At 35.4% G+C, this 17,607-nt stretch overlaps 1 protein-coding gene across 3 annotated transcripts in view; it reads left to right on the top strand.

The window, feature by feature from the left end:
• LOC134529100 (vitamin K-dependent gamma-carboxylase) overlaps positions 1 to 17,607 on the top strand; it is a 98,492-nt gene that overhangs the window by 48,207 nt on the left and 32,678 nt on the right. For all 3 annotated transcript variants that reach the window (XR_010074462.1, XM_063362832.1, XM_063362833.1), the window contains 2 exons: positions 3,409 to 3,594; positions 10,547 to 10,710. Coding sequence is in view for 2 of the 3 variants with exons in the window: in XM_063362832.1 (XP_063218902.1) it covers positions 3,409 to 3,594; positions 10,547 to 10,710 (350 nt within the window). In the remaining variant the exon portion in view is untranslated. The remainder of the gene's footprint in view (positions 1 to 3,408; positions 3,595 to 10,546; positions 10,711 to 17,607) is intronic.

Genomic DNA, 17,607 nt, shown 5'->3' with positions numbered 1-17,607 from the left:
GTTTTGTTGTGAAAAAAATCTTTTATGTACCTGACAAATGTATTGTGTCTATTTAATAAAAATGTTTGGAAATGATCACATTCTTTTCTTTAAATGGTAAGATTTTAGAATGCTCTGAAATTGTACGAGTGAAGCCACTGGTTTTAAGCTAGTTGTAAATATTTCAACAGTGTGAGACAATGGATTACTAGAACAATGTACCGCACACACATTAACTTTGCAGATTATTATTATTTTTTTTTAAATTTTTTTTTTTATGTTGTTAAAATTATATTGATGTTCAATAATCCGGCAAAATCGCAAGTACATCATGGCCCTGGTTTCGAACTTGACAGATTAAAGAGCTTTACTACATTAGTATTCTTGCTACTCTGTAGTATGTACATACATTTTTTATTTTAAATCCATTGTTATGTATTATTTATAATGAAATTCAAGAAAAAAATTTTTATGTTTTGCCAATGATAAATATTTTACATAGTGTCACCTTATTATAAATTAAATTCTTGTGAATATGCTATAATTTATAATAAGAAAGTAATTTCATATGTCCCAACTCAACTACATTATTACACTGACGTATGTTAGCTTGCTGTATATCTATAGTATAGATATATCTTTTGATTGAATAGCTTGGAACATTAAAACCATTATTAAACTTTGCCTTAGTACTCAATATTTTGGAAGGTTTTTTATAGATTTCCCTCATTTCTCAAAGTGGTGTAAAGTAGTGTTTATTAAAAAACTGCATGTTTGTAGTGGTAGTTGGGATAAATTGTAAGAACTCTGGAAGGAGGAGAATAATTGTAGGAAGAGGAAGGGAGGAGAGGTAGAGAGATGGCCAGAACTGGCATAGCATTGGTCAAGGAAGAATTCCGTAAAGGTACAAAAAGAATTGTCTTGAAACTTATCATTAAATGCCGAAAATGTGTAAATGTTAATACGTAAATTGGCAAGCATTATTTTTTAGATGCTTCTTCATTTAAAATTGTTGACTTAGGTGTTGCATATATCTGGCTATCACATTGGACATAAGTGTTACCATTCCTGATAAATTTAGTTCATATACGAGAGTGTTTGGGAAATTAAAAATACATCACAGGCAGTGGGAAAGGGAAAGTTTTGGTGAGAGAGTTTGCAACATATACAGCAACTTTGAGATCTTTGCTTTTTTACTTACGGTCATTAGTTATTTTTTACGCTGGTGTGGTTTGAGTAGCACACATTTACAGTGGTGTTTCGTCGTGCGTTCTCTTCATGCAAACGGTGGGCGTCCAGCAGATATCCACAAAGAAATTGTTTCTGTACATTATGAAAAGACAAATATATTGAGATGGTGTCATGCTTTCTCTGGTGGTAGAACCGATGTTCATGAAGAACTCAGAACTGTTAGGCCATCTCTGATCTCTGATCCCTTTATTTAAAGAACAAAGGAAGCCATTCAAGCAAATAGATGTCTCAAACTGAAAGAATTGCATGATATCATACCGGAAGTTTCTATTATAACTCTTTATGAAGCTGTGACTGTTCAGGGAAAAACTTTCACTACGATGATGAGATCAAAACTCAAGTGGATTTGTAGTTTCATTATTGTGTTTCTATGATTGTGGGACACAAAACTTGTACCCGTAATTAACAAATAATGCTTGAACAATGGTGACAACTATGTCGAAAAATAAAACATAAATAGGGGCAGTCATTTTTCGCAAAAAGATCTGAATGCTTAATAGACTGCAACAAGGTATACCCAAACCCGTGGTTTATTCCTTGTGATTGACGGCCGTCTGCGAGAGAAGTCGTTGCATTATTTGACCGAGCCATTCAGGACGCGTTTGCTGTCACACTGAATTGCTGTGATTGGTGTTGTTACAATCTGGGAGAAACTCACCCAATCACTAAACACAGACAATGCTACAGTGTTTTAACTTTCAGCTTGTCTCGAAATCTTTTCGCGAAATCTGCATGCCCCTAGACATGAACCAGTAAGTAATTTTTATTATTTTATGATATTATTATATTATATTATATTTTATTATTTTTATTTTATTAATTCAACATTTTTGAAATGAGTGTGCAGCATTTTATATTTACTTTTCAAAACACCCTAGTAGATTTTATTGATTTATTTTTGTTTATAAGTGAATGCTGAAGAAGTGGATCGTTGCAAGAGGTGCGGGGTACTGGATGTTTGCGTGTGCTATTTTTCTGTACTTATGGCGAGGGTCATGATTGGCTCCCATCCTCTAGTACCCAGCTTCACTCGCTTTTTCCGAGTACTGAGTTGGTGCTCAGTGTGTCGAAGCGTGCTGCAGTCTCGGAAGTACACTTGCCCTAAGCCTGTGAAAAACCATGCAATATAAAGTGCGACCTTTACTTTACCTTTTCTGAACAGACAGTCTGCAAGGAGCATTCTATGAACTTTCTTACATTAATTACACATTAAATTTGAATTGGGCACTTTATATCCCACCTCTAATTTGTTTGAAAATCGGGACATAATTATTTAGCAAGCTGTAAATCGTGCGTTTTTGTAAATGCACAAGTCAAAATCATGTCATTTGAATGCATTTGTGTATAATTTCTTTTGCATAACTTGTATTCAAGAATTTTCAATGTAAAAAATTAACGAAATGACTCCAGTTCTTGGTCTTAGTAGGTCTGAGACCCACTTGGGAAATGCCAGTTTTATAATTGGTTTGTATATGTGCTAGGATAAACCTATTGAAATAAACCTTAGTAGATAGAAAACTATGAATTCCATCTTTGAAAATGTAAAAAACAGCAAAATATATGTTCTTTTAAATACAAATTCAGTAAAGAGAAAGCTGTAGGGGAACTCAAAAGGGCGACTGTTTTACTGTGGGGTAGATTATTAGTAGATTGAGTTAAAGTTGTTGAGTTTTTGTGTGGTATTCAGCCAAGTTTACATTTAGTCCCGAGTAAAATAAAAAAGGTTTTTTGGAAATATCGCTAGAAGTGTAGCGTCTGCAATTGGGAAGTTTCACTGTATAAGATACTATGTAGATGAAATCTATATGTGAGAAATGACTCAAAAGTGTAAAATTTGAATATTTTAATGACATTAGTTTCTAAATGATTTTTGTTCTCATTAAAGTTTTTAATAGGTTATTTCTTATATAATGTAGGTCAAAACTGTTTTTTTCCTCATTGTTGGTGTTAAATTTTAGTAATTTAATTTTTAATTGATATCTGACCAGGTTTTTTCTAAACTATTTTACCATTATTTAATCTTGTTATATGTTTGAAATCATTCTGGATGTTTTAAGAACCTTGCTTTAATATCAGAGAGAACATGTAGTTTGTTGTGAGTAAATTTGTAACCCATTTTTTATACTTTTAAACTTTATTTTTGTAGACATTTTCATTATTTTATTTCTATTGTTTCAGCTCATTGGATATTTTCTTTGGAAAAGTTAAATGGAACACTCATGTTCCTTTATGGAACTATGCTATATTGAGATTTCAATTCTTTATTTTATATTTTTTTGCTGGACTAAAGAAGATGGATCAAGACTGGCTGGACGGTTATTCAATGGCGAACCTCAGCAACCACTGGTTGTTTGAACCACTTAAGTAAGCACTCTTTAGTTACTATTATTTATTAACATCAAGGTATTTTAATATTCTAGCTTTGAACTTGTTTGCTCATTATAAAAATGTGTTGGAAATAAACTAGAATTTTACTTACAGAAACATGAACATGAATGGGATTATGCTGAATTTTGCTTGGTGTGATCTGTATGTATCCCATCATTTCGGTTAGGTTTTGACATTTATCGTATTGGTTTTTATATTACAAGGTTTCCATTTAAAACACATGCAGCAGTAGAATAAATCTTGTTGGGAATTTTCACTCTTGGTAAGTCACTATTTAATTAATAACATATTTGATTTTGTTTATTTCATTTTTGTTATTTCACACTTTTTGCTGTTTTTTAAACCTCTTATAAATGATCCCAGAAAAAAAAAACGTGAAAATTCTGTGAACTTGAACCAACCAAAATTTGTGTGACGCTTGTGTTTTTCTTCAGGATCATTATAAAAAATAAAATTTTTCAGACCCAACCTCGAAATCTGCAGTGGCCTAGGCGATAAGACCTCAGGATGCCTGGCATACCGTTGCAAAATATTGAAAAAAATGTTGATTCAAGCGTGGGACTTAATCCAGCAGCAGAATGTGTGTGTTCTCGCCCCAGCGTAGGACGCACCGCATGTCAGCTCTGCCGGCGTGTGGTCGGAGTGCTGTGCGTGGCACGTGCGGGGAGAAGGGGAAACCATGCACTGCCTGCATACGCACGCACCTTGGCTATTTCTGTGCAGTCATGTTCTGTGGCACACCAGCGTGTGACAAGTTGTACCATGGGCGTCGCAACCGGGGGGGACATGTCCCCCCCAATAATAAAAGTCTTCAATTTCGTCCCCTCCAATAATATATTTAGTTTCGTAGTTATATTAAAATTATGATCTCTGTGATACGACCCATATGTTGCGCATGGTGCATTTAGTCCAATCGTGGTAATGTGAGCACTTTTTAATTCGATCTTCGTGTAAAATCAAAATCAGGTCCGATACCAAAGCGCACCGATAGCAGAAAGCCGAGATGAGCCGAGCCGATCCGATCAAGTGCGCGGCCATCCATTGCAACCAACTATAATTAGAATATTTAGGAAAGAAAAATGTCTAAAAACCACTTTTTTGCACCTTAAAACCCCAAATTTTCCCGGACCCCCCGCTTTTTTTCCCAGTGGATGGATATTCCTCAACAACTAAATCAATTGAAGCCCCCCCCCCCCAAAAATATATCCTTGCGACGCCGATGGTTGTACCCAAGAGCTAATAAAAAAAGGCAAGGCATTCAGTATAGTTCTGGGGGAAGATTTTTGAATTTCCCAATTTTATTGAGAAAATGGTCATGTTGTAGCAACTCAGGTTACTGCCCTTCCAACTATGTAATCTCAATATTGTTTCTCTTAACAAAGCTAAAACTAAAATAATTCCTTTCATTAGGAGAATTCGACCAATTAGGCATTATTATTTACTAGGTAACACACAAATATCAGTATCCCGTAGTATAAAAGATCTTGGTGTCATCTTAGACTCCAAATGGTTTTTTCATCTTTGTCAATTCACTTGTATTCATTTCCCATAGAACCCTAGCTTTAATTAATTACACAACTTTCAGTGCTTCAAATATTGGTTGTATTCTAAAAACTTTATCTAGCTTTAGTCAGAAGTAAATTAGTAGTATACTGTTCAGTAATTTTGAATAATATTAATAATTCTGATACAGAAAAATTAGAATCCATACAAATTTTTTTTTTTCAAAATCCTTAGTCTAAGATATTATCAGTTAACTAAATTAGTTTTTATTTCCCAATCCATACAATTTTTTTTTTTTTTTTCATAATCCTAAGTCTAAGACATCAGTTACCTAAATTAGTTTTTATCTCCCAATCGTAGAGCTTATTTTGATTCTCTTTTTGAATACAATTGTTATAATTTGAAACCTTATTGTAAATATTTTTCCCACGACAATATTGGTATTAAAGTTCCCCAGTTTCACAGTCGCCTACAATCTATTTTATGCACTCTACACAACACAACACTGTTGTTGTCCCTTTAATTTTGTATGTATTGAATTTTCCTAATTTCATTTATTTGTTTTCTGTGTTGTGCCTGATTTTATGTTCATGGTCACATGCTTTCTTTGTTGTTGTTATATTGCCACTGCTGGTTGTTGCAACTGCTTGCAGGTGGTGCATATCTGCATGGACTTCCCCTGCAGGTAGCACCCACTTACACGTTAAGCCCTATTATACAAAGAACTAACGCATTTTACAAAATAACAATAATTTATTTTGCCCCTCAGATTTTACAAACCATGGGTTACAAAGAACGGTGACAAACACAAATAGTTCAGGGCCTTGTACAGTTTTTAGTTCGTGCTAGAATAATCCCTAACCGACCCAAGTGTCCGCCACTGACGATTTTGTCGATCCCACCTCAGTATTGCTGTTTTCCGGGCGCCCGCGACGATGGGTTGGTTGCGGCCGAGTTGCTGCTGTTTACGATGTTCTTCTTCGGCGGCGCGTCTGCGGCGGTGTGTTCTCGGCAGATCTCTCCTTCCAGTGCTACCCTGGACGAAGCTCCTCACGCAGATATGCAACAACCAGGATACCCATATGCTTGTTCCCCCCGTCCTGTGGAACTGTGTGGTTACCGGGTCACCACATCAGTCCTGGTCTGCACGAGCCATGTCACCGCCATTCCCTGGTGCCGACCCTTGACCCTCACTCGTCAGCCCCACACCACTATTCTGTCGGTGACCTCCCGATGTTGTCCTTCCGCCGTCGCTCCGCCACACCTCTCCTACTGGCCGCTACAATATGGGGAAGCCTACGATGTACATTCTGTATTGCACAGACCCGAACAAGCCCCAATATCTACCTTCGGCCAACGTCGGCATTAAAATGATTTGACAGTGTTTTTAATGTAGCTATACTAATCTAACATAACCAACCATCCACAATTTTCTAAAGTAATAAACAAAAAAAACTGACGAAGTTGGCCGAAGGTAGATATTCGGGCTTGTTCGGGTCTGTGCAATACAGAATGTGCATCATAGGCTCTTCTACAACATAGCCCGGCCTCTGCCAGACTGCGCATGCACCGTAGCCACCCGCCTGCGCACGCCTCTACTGACGTCACTGGTCCCCCGTGACGGTCAAAACGGAAGGTATCCGTTTTAACTTAGTTGGCCTGCCTGCGGTGCCTGTAAGTACTGTAAGTAGTGCCTGCGTACCTTTTTTTTTAATGAATTTTGTGTATTTTTTTCTTATGTTTTTTTTAGGATTTATATCATTTGTATGTGTGTATGTGTACATGGCATGACCACCATCAAAGTTTCAAACTGTTGGTGGGCATGTAACAAACATAAATAAATATATAACTCTATTTAAGATTTATTTTTGTTTTATAATCAGAAACTTAAGCTTGGTTAGGTTTTCTGTCATTATGTAAATAACAGATGTTTGTTCTTTTGAGAGGTATTTGTGCATTTGCAGCAGCTTTTATGAACATAATTTGCATTTAATTAATGCTTTCTGGTATTTCTGATGGTTTGTTCACTTTGTTAATGGAAAAAGTCATTTGAAGCTATTTTAACTAGGGTTCTTTGTCTAAAAACAGGCCAGTTTTATCATTAGAGACAGAGGTATTTTGTGATTGGGAAATTAGATCACATGTGTCTTGTGGGCAAAAGTGCAAAGGATCATGGTCTGTTTTCACGGCCAAAAAGTGTTTTGTTATTGGACAAAATTGTAAGCTGCTTTGTGAATGGTTGAAAATTACATCACAGATGGCCCTTTGTCCTTCCTCAGGAAGAAAGGTCGTCGTGTTAGTCGTTACTTGGGCATCTGGGAGAGTGGGAGTGTAATTGGCGGCTCGTCAATTGAACATATCATGTGGTGTTGAGAAGAATTTCAATCCTGTTGTCCGGGCCGTGCTGAGGAACACTATTTTGGACAGTTTTTTTTTAGAAGTGTTGGACCACAGGCTGCAGTGTTAGGCCCAGTCGGAGCTGTTTTTGGTAAATCTGTGGCCACGCTGAGCAGACAATGGTCTCTCGGTCATTTGTACCGTGCGCCACAAGCGATCACGGGATTTTCTTTAACCAACTGTAAGTAAATATCGTGTCCAAGTAATTAACCTATTTGTTTGAGTACTTTTTTTACTGCAAGTTTTTATTTGTATGCTGAGTGTAAATGATACTGCATTGAAAAATGGCAGCTATGTTCTGTGTTTAGTAAAGAATAAAAATAAATCAACAAACTTTATTCCTGAATTCTTTTATTTTTGCAAGACCTTCTTCGAAGTAAACAGACTTAACCTAAAAAAGTAATATTCCATGGAACTTAAATTATTCTTGGCACCCAACAAATTTCAAGTTGTTTTTTTATGTAGCCTATGTGCAGTTCAGACCAATTGAGAGCTAGCCGGCGATATGGTTTGTAACAATTAAACCAGAATTTATTTTACAAAATTCAGACACCTATTTAAAGGAAGTTTTTTTTTATATAGTTGGTGTCATTAAATAAAATAAAAACCTTATTTTATTTACTTTATTTTCAAAGTATTATATGTGTGTGATTATCAAAATTAACATTTAAAGCTGTAATGGATGCTAATACTTTATGTGGGTTAGATCATTTTATTAGTTTGTTGAAACTTTTAATTACTAAATTAATTTTTTATAAGTATAATGGACAGTTTTAAAAGTAATATGGGAATTTTTACACTTATTAAATGTTAGGTTGTAATGGTTGATATTGTTAATTCATGAATAATTCTCTCATAATTGCATAGCTTGTAACGAGAATGAAATGACTGAAAATTATTGTAATCAAACTGAAACTTAACATATCACTCATTTAAAAATTAGCTGTTCTTTATTTGAAACTGTCTTTGATGAACAATGGATAGTGAGTTTAGCCTTTCAGCATAAAACTTAGGTATAAATCAGCAACAGAAAAACAAAAATATAAATTTTAAACAGATTCGTTATGTGTTTTATGACTTATGTAAAATTGAAAGTCTCTACAATGTAAATTCTAAAAAAGTAAAAATGTTATAAACTGTAAGCTGAGGAAAAATGTAATAATGTGTGAAAATGTGCTTGGTTTGTAAGATTTATAGCATTTGGTTTAGAAATTTTACGTCAGGAAGAAACTCCAGGACCTTTTTATTAATTCTTTACGGATGAGCTACGCCACTGAAAATTTCCAGTATTAGGCAGGTGCCATCACACATCTCCATAATTACTGAATCATTGTTCACCTTTATCTCGGTAGCAATGACTTTGTAACCAATCTTTCGGTTTTCAGATATGGATTGCTATTTTGTCATAGCAGAGATCATTTACATTTGACATATGTTGTTTTAATAATATTCTCAATGTGCGAAACTTTTTTTAAAATATTTATAAATAGTATGAATTATATTCTCTGAAGCTTAATAGTGCTTCAGAATAATGCATATATCTTATTAAATTATTTTATAGTAGGAATGTTACAAAGTAACTAGATGCCATACCATACATTGTTTGTTAATACACGATAACCTCATTTATCCGACCCTGGTTGATCCTGATCAGATTTTGCAGACATTTTATTTAATGTTCACATAAAATTGGCAATTGTATTCTACATCTATGCAAAACAAAGACAGTTAGCACACAATAATGTACCTGACCATGCGTCATTTAAACGCCATACCTGTTTGTAATCAAAGAAAGCTGACAAATTCTTTGTTAATAAACTATGTGAAAAGTTATTTTAATATTTTGTTTAATGACTTGTGAACAATATAGGACATGTATACAGTGTTGTTAAAAGTACTCGGAAAAAGTAATTGGGCTCAATTACAATTACTGTGGTGATAATGTAACTAATTACAAGTAAAAATTACTTTACATAGAAGTAATCAGTAAAACTACAATTACAATTACAATTACTTTCCGCTACCATTTTAAAACTGACCTATGATTAAATTTTTTTACACTTTGTTAAATTAATAAACATACATATATGTTTTGTTAAAAAAAGATTTCATGTAATTATTAAATTTATTATCTTTAATTAAAAGAATAATATTTGAGGACAAACTTGCTTGAATAACATCAAAAGACTTCATACAAGTAGTGGAATTGACCTTACAAAACAATTGCATTTTAAAGTTCTAATCAGATTGATTCCCTCTCTTGATGGCAAAAACATCTTTACCAACACTAAAAAGACGCTCAACGGGAGCACTTGACGGCAGCGATGTGTTATATTTTTAAAATGCAGATTTTAGGATAGAGTAATGTTGGAGACACTGCAAGTCACTATGGCTCTTTATTTTTGATGATAGATGTTGTGCATTCGATCGTAGCACTACAAGCGTAAAATTATAAACTTTACTAATACAAAAGTGTATGATCTTCTTGTTCTTAATTGTATTCATTATACGTTCCGAGAATAAAAGTAATGGCAAGTAAATATAAAGTATCGATTACCTTAATGTATCGATTACAATTAATGTTATGTATTCCGATTACAAGTACGAATTACATTTTTTAAATGTAATTCGTTACAAGTATAAATTACTTGAAAAGTAATTGTTACAAGTAATCCGATTACTTGTAATTCGTTACTTAACAACACTGCATGTATACTATGACATTTTGTTACAAAGCGTAGTTGTTTATCGCAGTAAACAGTAAGTCTGCTTATTTCAAAATTTTATTTTGCTTATTACCCATATTACCTGGATTATCTGAATTTTCGACTGTCCGGATTGCCTTGGGTCCCATTCAGTCCAGATAAACAAGGTTTTACTGTATTTTGTGTTTTTATGTGTAACTGTAGATGTAAGTTGTCACTTTACATCCACGGCTGTTATTATGCAAGGAGCCTTGTACAAATCAAAGGCAGCATTGCAACATACAAGCAGTAGTGTTTATTGTTGTACATTATTTATTTTCTAGACTTTTCATGACATCAGAGCAAATAGATTATTGGATTATTCATCAGACTGGCTTCCTGCTTGATATCACAGTTGGTTTTTTATTATTTGTGGACAAAACTCGCCCTTATGCAATTTTTATTTGCTCAATGTTTCATGTGATTAATTCAAGACTCTTCAGTATTGGTAAGCATACTTGGTCAAGCAGTGCTGTATGCTAAGTTAAAATTCTTCACTGCCACCCATCTATAACCATATCATTATTGATAAGGCAATTTTTTTTTTTCATATGTTATAAACAAGAAGTTGAAGGCAAGGCATTCAATATAGTTCTGGGATAGTTTTAGAATTTACCAATTTTATTGAGAAAATTGCTGGATACAATAAGCTCAAAGTGTTTATGAGCATAGCAAACATGTGCAGTGTAAGGATACAAAAATATTGAAATAAAGTACAAATAAAACAGAAGCAGTTCATAATTTCGTTGTGAAAGTGATGGATAATTTTTCTGTAAAAGAATGAAATTTATTTAAATTTTCATTAAAATTTATTACTGGCAGTTGTTGTAGTTCCTCAAATAATACTAAGGACTCTTGGTAGTACTCTATTACTTTTATTATTGCCACTTAATCACACATACAATAATCACAGTTACAATGTCTCGGAGTAGTACACATCTAACTTACTCTTACATATCACGGCCATCTTAACCTATATTTTCTCAACAGTCTCGCCAATTTGGCCATGTGCAACAGCAGTAAATTTCTGAAGGTTCTGCTGTGCTTAACTTATCAGTATTCATACACATTTAAATAACCTGATGGCTTAATGACCCCATGCAACTATATCATGCATTTACAGCCAATAGGAAATTTTAGTGTTTGTTATTTTTGATGATGTGTTTCTTTTCGAAACTAAATTGCACATGGAAATAAATTTTGGGTGGTTGTTTCGTACTAGGTAGTTTTACAAGTAAGTTTATTGACATCAACTAGGATGACAGTGATCTAATAAGAAATTTTCGGATTCTGAAGGGAAAGTTTACATAAACCAGATCACTTTCATCACCATTTCAATTAATAACTTTGTTTATTTCCTGCAGTTTAGCACATGATCAAAATCTTGAGTACAGCATTTCAGAGTAGTTGATATCACAATTTATTGCTTTTTTATTATTTGTGGACAAAACTCGTCCTTGTGCATCTTTCATTTTGAAATATCACATATGATGCATAATTTGGTGTGTGATTGGGAAAAAAAATAATGTGTAGGGAAAACCTACAAATATTTGTTTCCAAACTGTATGTTTGTTGGTTCTCCATTTAGAAATGTTTAGGTCATCAAGCCTTTACATATAGCCCAGGAAATGAAAGAAAAAAATGTATAAATGTCGGGAAAAATTAGAGACAAGCTGAACTTTTGGCAGGTGTTAGGACCCAATAAGAGGTGTATTTTCCCAAAAGTCCCCACCCCTACCCTCTGTGCTTCCCCCCCTACCCACCCTTAAACATCCGATTTGCAAGCATTTGGATTACCCTTCATATCTCCGTTGTTATTTATAGCAGTCAAATTTTCTATATATAGTTTTATTCCTTATATTATTATCTACAATAAAGTTATGTATAGTTTTGCTCTAAGAATAGCAGTTAACTAGATATTAGCTGAGGAATGTCAACTTTTACAATTTTATGTTAAGTTTGTTAAGAATATTTAAGTTTAAAATTTTAATTTGGGACAGTTTCACGAAACACTTAAGATAAAAAGTGTAGAATGATTATTTAGCTTTCCAACGGTATTAATTTTTCATATTTTGGATGAAGATAACATGAAGTAGAGGGCCGTAAGTAAACCAAGAACTCACCTCTCGCAACCCGGACTTAAAAGCAATCTGCCGCACCCTATTCAAGCTCGCTCAGCTGGCCTTAAATGTTACTTGTAATTCTTCCTAATTATTCTAAATAAATTATATATACAATTTTAGTTCAGAATACAGAAACAAAGTTGGTTTAATTTTTATATTATTTTTGCCAGTTTTGGTTCGGGGGGGCTTCAACCCTAACCCACATAGGATCGTTCAATTATCCACCACCTATGGACCCGCCGTGTGCCGGACTGGCAACAACCGGCAGCTGTGAACTAAAATACATGACTGCTTATTCACAGTATGTGATAAAGAGCAATCAGTATCATCCACAGCATCACGGACCACCCACCCACCCACTTCAAGCTGTTGTGACATTTACTGAATTATTCACTTCTTTATGTACATTTTTCACTTCCAAACTTTGATGTTATTTACACATCATGCTATTTAATTTGTATAGAAAATTTCTACTTACAACAAAAGTACTTCAATGTATTTTACAAACAGATCTATTCATAACGTTTTCGACTCAACGCCTACATACATAATTATACATCATCAATTGCATCTTCATCTATGGCTGTTGCATTGTTACACGAAAGACCATTGCAGTGTTCACACATAGCTGAGCAATGTAAACCTGTCTTTCGACATCCACAATAGTTCCCACATGCAGATTTACATGAACATGACACTACGTGCAACAGATCGTTTGGTGCAAAAGGTTTAGATGTGGTAATTGGCTTACGTACATTTCTCTCACCTCCAGCTTCTCTTACACACTTATCCAAATTAATAAATGGAAGAGCCATGACAAATGTTGCGTCACTTTTTCCCCTTCTGCTGTTAATGAGGTTCATGAAACCATTCCATCCTGGTTGGACATTCATTCCAGAAAGCCAAATAGAGTTTAGAGGAAACATGGTTGCTACTGTGAAGTCTGAATTTTTCAGCTCAGCTTTTAATTCGTTGTAGTCTTTCACAGTAATGCTACTAAGTCCGTTGTGGGCTTTTTTCTTTGGGTAAGATCGTATCCTAATGCATTATGGATTAAATGTTCCAGAAGATTTCCTTGCAACCTTAACTTGAGTTTCAACACTAGAATCTGGGGTTATAGTTTGGACCCCACCCATTGCATGAAACGTGTTCACGCCATCCAGTGTTCGAACATTGACATCAGCATTATCAAAATCATGCTGTATGAAAGCATCTTCATTGACATTTAGTGATCCTGAATTTATGAGAGTATTAATGTACACGGAAGCTTCGTAATTGGAAGCACAAATACCCATAGAATATAGCATGTTGATAAGATGCTTAGATCCATATAAACGATGTAGTTTCAGAGCTAAGCCAATGTGAAGTGGTAAAAAAAATTATCTGGGTCTTACAGCTGATATAATAGCATGGTTTATGACTACACATTTTCTGTCTACCATTTCAAACTCTGAAACGTTTTTCTTTTTCGTAACTCTTTGTGTGAAAGCTGCTAATGTATTTGGTATTAAATGTTCTCCTCCACATGTAATGTCATTGGTATCTGGATATGTTTCATGATCATATGCCTTCTTTTGAATATCTTCTTTAATGATGTCAGCTGCAGCCCATACAATCCTAAGTTTTTCCGTTTCTAGGTTCCTATCTCTTTCTTTGTACCAGGTCTCAATAATTTTATGGACAGTATCAGACAAACACACAATGTTCTTTCTACCTGAAACATTAGATACCATAATGCGTTCTTTAAAGTGTTCTAGAAGAAGATTTTTCAGGTGTTTGTCGGAATATGTATCTTTTTTCCCTGAAATGCATGTCATTATATCTTGCAACTCTTGAATTGAATATTGGAATTCATCGCTTTGTTCAATGTAACTGCACAACATTAAAAAAGATTCTTTATCCGTCATCGGTCTGCCTACAAATCCTTCACTTGGGTTATTCTTTGAAAAAGTGTCATGACAGTTTTTATAGTATCGTGCTTCTGGGGCTACAAGGTCACTTACATTTAAAATGCGTGCTTTCACTTGATTTCCCCATTCATCGCTCCGATCTTCACATCTCTGCAACAAACTATCTTTAATTTCTAATGTTGCTACCATACGAACTTTTTCCTACGATACAAAGCAATCATAGAATCGACAATTGCCTCTTCCGCACAAAAAAATGCAATCTTTTTGTAGTCAAAATTATTTCCTACACTTCGCAAAACAGGCAATAATGTTGAAGGAATACATACAGCAGGACTTAGTGATGACGTAGTTGCAGCTTTAATACGTAATGGTCTCGTATAGTTTTGCCTACACGATTTGTGTACTCGAACACTTGATTTTCCTTTCAAGTTCTTGTGGAGCCCATCCTTTCGTAGAATGCTTGCTTCTGTTATTGTCTTCAACCCTTTTGTAACAACAACAGTATCTCCTTCCGTATCTTTACCGCATAGAATACAAAGTAATCTTAAATGTTCCATTTCAATTTTGGTTAGTATGAATTCTTGTTATAACATGGTAGGTAGATTCAATCCTGAAACATACGAAGACGTAATTACTCATCACTTAGAAAGTTGTTGATTTGCAATTGTCGAATAATAAAAAGTTACCATAGACTGACAAATGCGCATTTTAATTGTATACTTATTTACTTCAAATGTAAGTTTGGTATTCTGAAGAACCATAAAAACATTACGATAAATAGTCACGATGTTGAATTGAATCAGTTTATAATTACATTTTTAAAAAGATTTTACTACAAATCTCACACAAATATGTAAAAATATTTAAGTTATATTGTCGCGGTAGACTTGGAGGTCTGGATAGAGGGGGGGGGGGGGGGGTATCCGTAACTCTTAAAAACCTACACTCGCTTGGCAATAAAAATGGGGTACTTATAATCAAAACTATTCACAACCCGGGATCTTAAAATAATAGGTTCTGCCCCCTGTACAGGAGGTCTGGAGAGAGAAGGAATTACTTTAAATGAGTAAAACTTAATTCTAAAGAAAGTACGTTTATTACACGAGATCTTAAACTCATACAAAAGTATTAACTTTTACAATTAAACTAAATAAATAAAATCAAGGGCATTCTGACAATCAGTCTTATTAGTTACTTTACAATTAAGTACTCTAACTTGAATGAACTAAAAGGGGACCTTTATTTACAAATGCTTTGATCTGCGAGCAGCTAGAGGGTATCAAAATCTTCTAAGATGTTAAAACTCATTCTAAGTATTTGAAGTTAACTTAAACATTATTCTAAATTATCTAAGGTCAAAAGTAAAACTTTACGTCTAGCATAAGGTTAACAACATCTGCTCGGGTCCGGCCTCTTCAAAAACAACTCAAACATTACTTCTGCGACCCCAACCATCTTTACATAAACGTAGGGCTGTTTCGGGGCATAGCCTCCGCCTCAAAGATCCTAACATCCCTAACATCCTAACCGACTCGTTACCACAGGAGAGAAGCATAGCTTCCCCTCTGAGTGAGCCCCGAGCTACCTCCAGCGGCCGCTTATAAACCCTCTCGGCCCCGCCGACCCTTCCAGAGAACCTCGGGTCGCCGACGTTTCCAGAGAGTCCCGGCCCGCCGATGTTTCCAGAGAACCTCGGTCGCCGCCCCCAAATTTCGCAATCAGGGCCCGAGCCCGCTGAACGAGCACCGCGCTGCGACCTAGTTACGCCAGCAGACCACCGCTTCGCGAGGGCCGGTGGCCCGCGCGACTCATGAGGAATGTGCAGCGAGGACAAACGACACGCCGCCGGCCGGTCGCTGACAAAATGAGGCCGCTTCTCGCACGGGCGCAGCGGCCCGCCCACAGCTCGCGCCATGAAAGACAGAAATCTGAACCCAGCCACACCGAGAAATTTCTGGAACGTGACAATATGATCTATTTATTTCCTGAACTTCAAAAAACAGTGTATTGACACACACATCAATAGGCCTAACGGTGTTTGAAATTTGTGTTGCAATAGAAATCACATTTACGTGACACAAATTTAAAAAGTAAGAAAACTGCAATATAGCCAACATATAGTCTTCTGTGTAAAAATATTTTATGAGATGTTCTGGTGGATCTTAAGACGTGATACATCTACAATCGATGCTAATATGCGAATGAAGCAGGGCCGGAGTGCTAGGGTGGAGGATAGCACAAGGCTCCGAAGAAGGGGGAAAAAATCGACAGCCGAACATGCAGTGGTACAAATGAAAAAAAAAGAGTGGTCCTATCCGGTAACCAAACCCAAATCGTCTTGGTAGGAGAACAACACTGTAACCACTGAATAGCAACAGCCCACGGGAAGAAGTGGATTTTTATTATTACAATAATACTTAGCTTTTTTTATTGAAAACATTCTTACCTTCTTAGATTTGCGAGAAGCTGTTGCAAAATTTCTTCAGTTATCAAAAATTAACACCGTACTCTCTAGTACTTCACGTTATTATGTGACGTAGAGTAAGCGGAAGTTTTAGAAAATCACACAAATACACGCTAGAACGTTACCGCACACTTAAAATCCACTCCAAGAACTAGTCTCTGGAAGACGGGTTACTCAAGGCAGTAAACATGTCTTAAGAAATTTATGGTCGGGGGTGGTTAGGGACATTTCTATGACTCAACACGCCAGCTCCCTCGCTCTTGATAGTAAGCCTGTTGTTTAGCCTCCTGAGGCCACCCACTGCAGCACGCACCAAGGGTAGAACAAAATGCAGCGCCTTCCTCGCATAATCTAGTGTTATACACATGTTATCGTCATCCAAAATATGAAAAATTAATACCGTTGGAAAGCTAAAGAATCATTCTACACTTTTTATCTTAAGTGTTTCGTGAAATTGTCCCAAATTAAAATTTTAAACTTAAATATTCTTAACAAACTTAACATAAAATTGTAAAAGTTGACATTCCTCAGATAATATCTAGTTAACTGCTATTCTTAGAGCAAAACTATACATAACTTTATTGTAGATAATAATATAAGGAATAAAACGATATAAAGAAAATTTGACTGCAATAAATAACAACGGAGATATGAAGGGTAATCCAAATGCTTGCAAATCGGATGTTTAAGGGTGGGTAGGGGGTGAAGCACAGAGGGGAGGGGTGGGGACTTTTGGGAAAATATACCTCTAGTTAGGTCCTAACACTTGCGAAAATATCAGCTTGTCTCTAAGTTTTCCCGACATAAAACCTTCTTTTCCTGGGCTAATAGACATACACATACATACT

This window comes from Bacillus rossius, chromosome 2, assembly GCF_032445375.1.
Source record: "Bacillus rossius redtenbacheri isolate Brsri chromosome 2, Brsri_v3, whole genome shotgun sequence".
Classification (NCBI taxonomy): Eukaryota; Metazoa; Arthropoda; class Insecta; order Phasmatodea; family Bacillidae; genus Bacillus; species Bacillus rossius.
This window is presented reverse-complemented; position numbering and strand designations above follow the sequence as displayed.